We start from the raw sequence: 9,737 nt of genomic DNA on the forward strand, positions 1-9,737 counted from the left end.
ACACACACACACACATCTCCCCTCCTTCTCTCCCTTCCCCTCCTCTCTCTCTCCCTTTCCCCCTCCCTCTCTCTCTCTCTCTTACCTTTCTCTTCACACCCCTCTCTCCCTCCTTCTCTCCCTTCCCCTCCTCTCTCTCTCCCTTTCCCCCTCCCTCTCTCTCTCTCTCTCACCTTTCTCTTCACACCCCTCTCCCCTCCTCTCTCTTTCCCTTTCCCCCTCCCTCTCTCCCTCTCTCACCTTTCTCTTCACACCCCTCTTCCCTCCTTCTCTCCCTTCCCCTCTCTCCCTCTCTCACCTCCTTTCTCTTCATCTTAAATTCAGAGTCAATGGCGCTGTCCCCCTCCCCCCCGCTGTGTCTTCAGGTGTTGCTGCAGGGAGCGTTCCAGACGATGCATCTTCTCACACACCCCCCTCCAACGCGGCTCTCAGGGTGCGGGCGGGGCGGGGCGGCAGCAGCTTCGTCACCAGGTACTTCTTCTCCTCGGGCCTGCGGTGATGAGTGCGTGTGACGGTGATGGGTGGAAATGGTGTTAAATGCTGGTGGTGTGTGTTTATATTGCCGTGCGTAAAAAGATCGTTCGTTTCTTTTGCAATACGTAAGAAAGCACCTATTTCTATTCTAAAACATCAAACAAAAACACCTATTTCTATTCCTTAACACCCAAAAAACAATTATTTCTCTCCCAAAACACTGAAAACAAATATTCCTCTCCCAAAACACTGAAAAAAAATATTCCTCTCCAAAAACACCAAAAAAAAACACCCATTTCTCTCCATAAACATCCAAAAAACACCCATTTCTCTCCAAAAACACTAAAAAAAAAACATTTCTTTCCCAAAACACCCAAAAAACACCCATTTCCCTCCCAAAACACCCAAAAAACACCCATTTATCTCCAAAAACACTAAAAAAAACCCATTTCTCTCCAAAAACACACACAAAAAAAAACATTTCTCTCCAAAAACACCCAAAAAACACCCAATTCTCTCCAAAAACACTAAAAAAAAAAAACATTTCTCTCCAAAAACACCCAAAAAACCCATTTCTCTCCAAAAAAACACCCATTTCCCTCTCAAAACACCCATTTCTACCCAACACACCCATACACTCACACATAGATGGCGCCAGTGTCGAGGTCGATGCAGATGACGTCAGCGGGGGGGTCGTACAGGTCAAAAAACCGACTGTCAAGGCCCAGCAGGAAGGGAATTGGTGCGTTGAGGAGGTCGGACAGCCCCAGGGGACACAGGGGGATGTATGGGCATTGCCAGTGAAAGGGGAAGATGATCTGGGGAGGAGATATGGTGGGGTGTTAGATGAAAAGGGTACCGGTGGCTGGCTGGCATCATTGCAGCTCCCAATATTTACAAAGTTGTGAGTTTGTTTGTTATTAATGGTATTCCTTACGTCGCACACCCCTACACCCCTTGGTAGATGTGGTACACCCTTCCTACATCCCACTACATCCTGTCTACATGCTCATATGCCCTGCTACACTCTTAAACACTGCTACACTCTTCCCAAACATTGCTACACCCTCCCAAACACTGCCACACCCTCCCAAACACTGCTACAGCCTCCCAAACACTGCTACACCCTCCCAAACACTGCTACAGCCTCCCAAACACTGCTACAGCCTCCCAAACACTGCCACACCCTCCCAAACACTACCACACCCTCCCAAACACTGCTACAGCCTTCCAAACACTGCCACAGCCTCCCAAACACTGCTACACCCTCCCAAACACTGCCACACCCTTCCAAACACTGCCACACCCTCCCAAACACTGCTACAGCCTCCCAGACACTGCCACACCCTCCCAAACACTGCTACACCCTCCCAGACACTGCCACACCCTCCCAAACACTGCTACACCCTCCCAAACACTGCTACAGCCTCCCAAACACTGCCACACCCTCCCAAACACTGCCACACCCTTCCCAAACACTGCCACACCCTCCTAAACACTGCTACACTCTCCCAAACACTGCTACACCCTCCCAAACACTGCTACACCCTCCCAAACACTGCTACAGCCTCCCAAACACTGCCACACCCATCTAAACACTGCCACAGCCTCCCAAACACTGCTACAGCCTCCCAAACACTGCTACACCCTTCTAAACATTGCTATAACCTCCCAAACACTGCCACACCCCTCCACACACCCTCTTACCATGCTTATTGCCTCTGAAACAGCTGTAAGGACGTCTGGGCGTAGAGAATGGAGCAATATTTTTTGTTCTGTCAGCGCAAACAGCAGAACGGTCAGGCAGCCGTCTGGTCGTAAATTCATAACAAGCTGTCGAAACTTGGCACCACTGTGAGAGAGAGAGAGAGAGAGAGAGAGAGAGAGAGAGAGAGAGAGAGAGAGTTTATACATTTTTTAATAGATTTTAATGCTAATAATTTTTCTTCTTCTTCCTCCTCCTCCTCCTCTTCCTCTACCAGTCTAGCACACACACACACACACACACACACACACACACACACACACACACACACACACACACACACACACACACACCTTCTAAACACAACACACTTTAAGCATCACCCGCACCCCCTCCACCCCGCACCCCCTCCACCCCGCACCACCCACCTGAGGGGAATAGGGGAGTCCTCTGGCTGGGTCAGGGATATTCTCTCCTTGGCATCGAGCTGGATAAGGATTCTGGGGCGCCTTGAGCTCGGAAAGGGGACGCTCTCCAAGAAATGATGGATGTATCTGCGGAAAATTAGATTAGGTTAGGTTGCGTTAGGTTAGGTTAGGTTAGGTTAGGTTAGGTTGCGTTAGGTTAGGTTCGGTTAGGTTAGGTTAGGTTATGTTAGGTTTGGTTAGGTTAGGTTTGGTTAGGTTGGGTTTAGTTAGGTTTGGTTAGGTTAGGCTGGGTTAGGTTAGGTTAGGTTAGGTTTGGTTAGGTTAGGTTAGGTTAGGTTAGGTTAGGTTTGGTTAGGTTAGGTTAGGTTAGGTTTGGTTAGGTTAGGTTTGGTTAGGTTGGGTTTGGTTGGGTTAGGTTGGGTTAGGTTAGGTTAGGTTTGGTTATGTTAGGTTAGGTTAGGTTGGGTTTGGTTGGGTTAGGTTGGGTTAGGTTAGGTTTGGTTATGTTAGGTTAGGCTAGGTTAGGTTAGGTTAGGTTTGGTTAGGTTAGGTTTGGTTAGGTAAGGTTTGGTTAAGTTAGGTTAGGTTGGGTTAGGTTAGGTTAGGTTAGGTTAGGTTTGGTTATGTTAGGTTAGGTTAGGTTAGGTTAGGTTGGGTTAGGTTAGGTTTGGTTAGGTTAGGTTAGGTAAGGTTTGGTTAAGTTAGGTTAGGTTGGGTTAGGTTTGGTTAGGTTAGGTTTGGTTTGGTTAGGTTAGGTTAGGTTTGGTTAGGTTAGGTTAGGTTAGGTTAGGTTAGGTTGGGTTGTTTTAGGTTAGGTTAAGTTAAGTTAAGTTAGGTTAGGTTAGGTTAGGTTAGGTTAGGTTTGGTTAAGTTAGGTTAGGTTTGGTTTAGTTAGGTTAGGTTAGGTTGGGTTTAGTTAGGTTAAGTTAGGTTTGGTTAGGTTAGGTTAGGTTAGGTTAGGTTAGGTTAGGTTAGGTTAGGTTTGGTTGGGTTACTTTAGGTTAGGTTAAGTTAAGTTAGGTTAGGTTAGGTTAGGTTAGGTTAGGTTAAGTTAGGTTAGGTTAGGTTAGGTTAGGTTAGGTTATGTTAGGTCAGGTTTGGTTGGGTTGCTTTAGGTTAGGTTAGGTTAGGCAAAATAAACAGATTAAATTCAATTACACTGACACACAAACACGAAAAATCACCACACACACACACACACACACACACACAATGAAACAAACAAACACACACACCTTTCAATAGGCACCAGGTGGGGGCCAGAGTTAGCCATGGCGTGCAAATACTTCAGAAACCTGTCAAAGGTCTCAAAAAACGGCCATCGCGACAACAAGCAGATACTTTTGTTTGTATGTACGCAATTCCTGCGGCCAAAATGTTCCTCTAGCCTCAACGCCCTCCTCTGCTCTGGGGTCAGCTTGTCGTGGGGGTACGGCTCGTAGAACGCCACAGCGGCACCGTACACCTTCTCAACGGATTCTGTGCGGTCGCCGGAGGTCACGGTTAGCACGAAGGTCGACGACACAGGTTGAGGACGCGTTGAACTCTGCGGCCAGGATTCCAGTGTGGCACCCATTGGCAGGCAGAACAGGGCCAGGTCAGCAGGGAGGGGGAAGCTGGGCCGCGGGATAAACGGGTACTGGTCTTGTATGCCTGCCATGTATGCTAACGACGTAGACCGGTTCATCGACTTCTTGTAACAGACGTAAATATCAGAGCCCACCTGCGGGAGAGAGAGAGTGTATGAGTGTGTGTTTGTGTGTGAGAAAGTTAGGTTAGGTTACGCTCAGTATATACAAGTCCTAGCCTCTCCCAGTACATCCCAGCCTCTCTCAGTGCACCCCAGCTTCTCCTAGTGCATCCCAGCCTCTCCTAGCGCATCCCAGCTTCTCCCAGTGCACTCCAGCCTCTCCTAGCCTACCTCAGCCTCTCCCAGTGCACTCCAGCCTCTCCCAGTGCCTCCCAGCCTCTCCCAGTGCATCCCAGCCTCTCCCAGTGCATCCCAGCCTCTCCCAGTGCATCCCAGCCTCTCCCAGTACATCCCACCCTCTTCTAGAGCACTCCAGCCTCTCCCAGTGCATCCCAGCCTCTCCCAGTGCATCCCAGACTCTCCCAGCCTCTCCCAGTGCATCCCAGCCTCTCCCAGTGCATCCCAGCCTCTCCCAGTGCACTCCAGCCTCTCCCAGTGCATCCCAGCTTCTCCCAGTGCATCCCAGCCTCTCCCAGTGCACCCCAGCCTCTCTCAGTGCACCCCAGCCTCTCCCAGTGCATCCCAGCCTCTCCTAGTGCATCCCAGCCTCTCCTAGTGCATCCCAGCCTCTCCCAGTGCACTCCAGCCTCTCCTAGTGCATCTTAGCCTCTCCCAGTGCACCCCAGCCTCTCCCAGTGCATCTTAGCCTCTCCTAGTCCACCCCAGCCTCTCCTAGTCCACCCCAGCCTCTCCAAAACCCCTCACAGCCCCAACACAGCCCCGCACAGGCCCCCACAGCCTCCCATACATACCATAGTGCCCTTATTAAGGTTTCTGTCGATGGTACAGTACGAGTGGGGTGCTTGTTCCCCCCTGTTGGTCATTATTATACAGATGTCCGACACAACTAGCTCGTTACAGGCAGCATTCTCACTGGCCCTCCTGTTGTTTGGGGAGACGGTTAGGTTAGATAGATGAATAGATAGTTAGAGAGGTAGATAGATAAATAGTTAGATACGAATAAAAATAATGATAATAATGATAATAATAGGTGTTTTCTCTGTGTCTGTCTGTCTGTCAAAACAATAACAACAACAGCCCAAAATTTCACAACCCACTCCTCTCCCTCTCTCTCCCTCTCACCTGTAAGTCATATAGGTAGTTTGTCCTGACGAGTTAATATTGGCACTCCGACCTCCGTGTGTAAATTCAACTATCTGAGAGTCTGGCATCACCCTCTCCCTTCCTTCGTAGAGCACCCTGTGGAGGAGGAGGAGGAGGAGGAGGAGGAGTGAGAAAGAGGAGGAGGAGGAGGAAGAAAAGATATTATTAGCATATTAACTTCACACACACATACAAACACACACACACACGTATCTTCAACCCTCTCTCTCTCTCTCTCTCTCTTACCCTATGTCAACGAGGGGCTGTTTGTCTCTCCCTCGACGAAAACACAAAAACATCTCTGGAGCGCGAAGAGCCCCCTGGTTAATGTTGGCGACCAGGCCTGAGGGGGTCGTCTCAATGCATGTGTAGCCTGTGGGAGAGGGCAATCAGAGGTCACAGGTCACGGAGAGGTTATAGAACGGTTGTGAGGGTGAATTAGGGGTTTGTAGTGTAGTTGTAAAAGATTATAACGAGGCTAGCCGTATTTTGAGGTTGTTAATGTTCTGTCCACCTCCCTGATGCAAGAGTTAACCAGTATTCTCAGTCTTTCACCACTATTCTGTCCACCTCCCTGATGCAAGAGTTAACCAGTATTCTCAGTCTTTCACCACTATTCTGTCCACCTCCCTGATGCAAGAGTTAACCAGTATTCTCAGTCTTTCACCACTATTCTGTCCACCTCCCTGATGCAAGAGTTAACCAGCATTCTCAATTATTCATCCCTTTCACTACTAAAACCCCTGCCTGTTGCTGTGTCCCCCTTCCTGTGACTTGAACTCTTTCAGGAGAGAAGGCTTAACACACTGAGGGCCCAATGACACATATATTAGAGGCTTATCACTGCTACATCCACCTGGTATTTCAGTGGCAGCGAAAACGAGTCTTCATATGAATTTTGTCTGCGTTCCGTGACGATAAACACGAAGATATTAATTATATAGTGTTTTGCAGATGGTGGGCATGTAGTGTGCGTTTGTTGACAGACGTACGCAGCAGGTGACTTGGTGAACTGCCGCAGACTGTCCTCTCGTCCACGACTTGTCACAGCACCACAGCGAACGGACAGCAGCTTCACACAGCACGTTAGGAAGAATTTTGTGTCGTCACTTAAATAACTGCACGTAAAAGCAAATTCTCTCTTACTTTGTGTTTCTCTTCCATATTTTGCTTTAACCACTTGTGCTCCACCTCTTCCACTTCGTCAGTCTTCCACGTTAAATGTATCCACCTTTTTCATACTGCGCTCCACCTCTTTCTTCCTATCGATCATTATTCCATGCTAAATATATCCACTTCTCTTTCTCTTGTGCTCCACCTCTTCCACTTCGTCAATCTTCCACGTTAAATGAATCCACCTTTTTTCATATTGCGCTCCACCTCTTCCTTCCTATCAATCTTTATTCCATGCTAAATATATCCACTTCTCTTTATCTTGATCTCCACCTTCCACTTCGTCAATCTTCCACGTTAAATGAATCCGCCTTTTTTCATCTTGCACTCCACCTCTTCCTTCCTATCAATCTTCTTCCACTTTTCTTGATCTTGTGCTCCACCTTCCACTTCGCCAATCTTTACAGCAGCCACTGGGAACTCCACTGAACACACTGCCATCTTGAAAATGACCCACTTCACGCAGCACAAACATACGAACAGACATCACTGGAGCACCACTGACGCAGCACGGACATGTCACTGGTGTGTGTGTGTGTGTGTGTGTGTGTGTGTGTGTGTGTGTGTGTGTGTGTGTGTGTGTGTGTGTGTGTGTGTGTGTGTGTGTGTGTGTGTGTGTGTCTTTAATTTGGACAGCCCTCAAAGCACAATAGGGTTTTCAATACATTCTTAGAAGATAAAAATAAATAGAAATGATTAATAATGTTTATCCCACGTATGTCGGCCCAGGCAAGGCACCAGACATACACACGCACACACACACACACACAGTCACCCCTTGTCAGCCCCATGGTACAAATATTTACTACTACTACTATTACTATCCAGACATACACACGTACACACACACACACACACAGTCACCCCTGTCAGCCCCATGGTACAAATATTTACTACTACTACTATTACTATCCACACACACACATATATTCTCAGCTAGTCTGTTGAACCTACTGTACCCCAGAAGCCTTGGCACCGCACAGCTGGCCACAATAACAACAACAGCACAGTAACTCACCATCAGGAACAACTTCTCCCAGGGACCGGTTGATGACAGCCAGGTCAGTCACGGGCGGCAGATTGTATGTGGCTTTCAAGGTGGCGCCGTCACAAGAGAAGTCTGCTAATGGCTTGGGGTTCTCAGGGAGTCCAGCCACTACGAAGTACTCAACCACACGACGCTCCTCCATCGTGGTCTGGGGCGGGGGAGGGGGAGCGTGAAAACAATAACAATAAGGTTTCGTGCAGGAACCCGTAGGCCTACACGGGACAGTCCCTTTACAAAACACACCTGTCTGTTTCCCCACCCATACACTTGTCTAGTCTTTCAAAGTGGATGTGTGCGAGTGGTCTGGAGTGGTTGGGGCGCACTGACCACCCCACACCCCCACTAGAATCCCAGAGACGAGCCTAAGTCCCCACAACGACAGCCCTAAGTCCCCACAACGACAGCCCTAAGCCCCCACACACTACCTCAAGACCCCAGACCATCCATGTACTACCCCAGCCCCTTCCAACACCCACATAGACCCCAAAAGACCATCACAGATCTCCACTAGGCATCCACATACTATCCACGGCTGCGGTCAGGTGACTCCCCCACCACCCAAGCCATCCCCCCCCATGACCCCCAACACCCTTGACCTAACCTGACCTCCCCGTGCACACCTGCCCACCGTTGCCCACACACCTGGCCCACACCTGCACGACCCACGCAAAGATCGAAAAAAAAGGGAAAAATTGATCGAGATGGGAGGTGTGTCTCAAGGCTTTCCATCGCCACTAATTATCCACACCTGCTGTTTTTGTGTTAGTTACAGGTGTGTGTGGATCTGTCTAGGCCTCCCACGTACCTGTGTAGGCCTAAATTCACGACATAACTGCAGGGAACGTCAGGACACACACACATACACACACGGTCGCTTATAGTTACACACCAACCGGCATAAAAAGAAAACGGAAGGGTAAACTATGACAAACTGAAACCTTGCTGTATTTTAATGTTTTTTTCTGCTATTTAGTGGTGTACAGACCGTCATGCTAGACAGAAATAGAGATAAAATGATGAATAAATTATATGCAATGATTTTATTCACATTTTAAGCTTCAAACACTAAAAAAAAAGAAAAAAATATACAGAGTTGAACTTCCGATGCTGGAAATAAGATAAAAATGTGTATACCTTTTAAAATTAAGAGGGATGTTATGATTTCATTACGTTTCGAGCACTGAGTGATGGTGATATATTGAATACAGATAAACAGACAGGAGGAGGAGGAGGAGGAGCTATCAGGAAGAGGAAGAGGAGGAGGACGAGGAGATCAATCAGGAAGAGGAAAAGGAGAAGGAAGAGAAGATTGATGAAGGAGAGGAAGAGAAGAAGAAGAATTTAAGTTTTCATATTTAGTAGACTGCCGACACAACCTTCCAGACAACTATGCCCTCTTCTTCAATGACGCTTAACTGTCCCCCTCTCCTACACTGATAGAGAGAGAGAGAGAGAGAGAGAGATAAAAGTTTACCCTCCCACTCCCTCTCACTCTCGTTGCCTGGTGGACACAACCCCTTCAGTATGTGTGTGTGTGTGTGTGTGTGTGACAGTTGGCTCCTCTGATGAACGTATAGATAAACAAACACAATCGGTCACACAGACTGAGGCAAAAATATGAAAGCTTTGGTGGTGATAAGATAGAGACGTACAAGATGGCGATGAAGGAGCAAAATAAATGAACAGATAAATGATAAATGTAGATAAGATGAATAAATTAATAACAAAGACGGTAATGATAATAATAAAGCTTTAGTTGAAGTGACACGGGTTTTCAATGATGTTTTTTAGTCTTTTCAGTAACGCGACTAACATTTCTACACTATTAACGGGATAAACACCCTTAACAACCCCCGCTGATCATCCCTGTGGCCTTGGGAGAGGTAACAGGTTCAGAATGGTACCTTTACAACCACGAAAGATGATTAAACTGCGTCATTTAAACTGAGTCAAGTGGCTGTAGCGAGTATCTACTTGATGTTTACGTCCCTTGTCAACGTAGCAGGGTACAGATTGAAGATGTGAAGTGGAGAGTCAGGGAGAGGGTGTCTGGTT

General features: G+C 47.8%; 1 protein-coding gene across 1 annotated transcript in view; it reads right to left on the reverse strand.

The window, feature by feature from the left end:
• Positions 1–8,572, reverse strand: part of LOC135095467 (DENN domain-containing protein Crag-like) — a 37,255-nt gene extending 28,683 nt beyond the window's left edge. The window contains 11 exon segments of the mRNA XM_063996316.1: positions 299–359; positions 407–490; positions 1,117–1,292; positions 2,182–2,326; positions 2,608–2,733; positions 3,843–4,330; positions 5,110–5,239; positions 5,441–5,557; positions 5,708–5,834; positions 7,653–7,830; positions 8,488–8,572. Coding sequence (XP_063852386.1) covers positions 299–359; positions 407–490; positions 1,117–1,292; positions 2,182–2,326; positions 2,608–2,733; positions 3,843–4,330; positions 5,110–5,239; positions 5,441–5,557; positions 5,708–5,834; positions 7,653–7,824 — 1,626 coding nt within the window. The 5' untranslated portion in view covers positions 7,825–7,830; positions 8,488–8,572.
• Positions 8,573–9,737: the final 1,165 nt, after the last annotated feature.

Source organism: Scylla paramamosain, chromosome 49 (genome assembly GCF_035594125.1).
Source record: "Scylla paramamosain isolate STU-SP2022 chromosome 49, ASM3559412v1, whole genome shotgun sequence".
Classification (NCBI taxonomy): domain Eukaryota; kingdom Metazoa; phylum Arthropoda; class Malacostraca; order Decapoda; family Portunidae; genus Scylla; species Scylla paramamosain.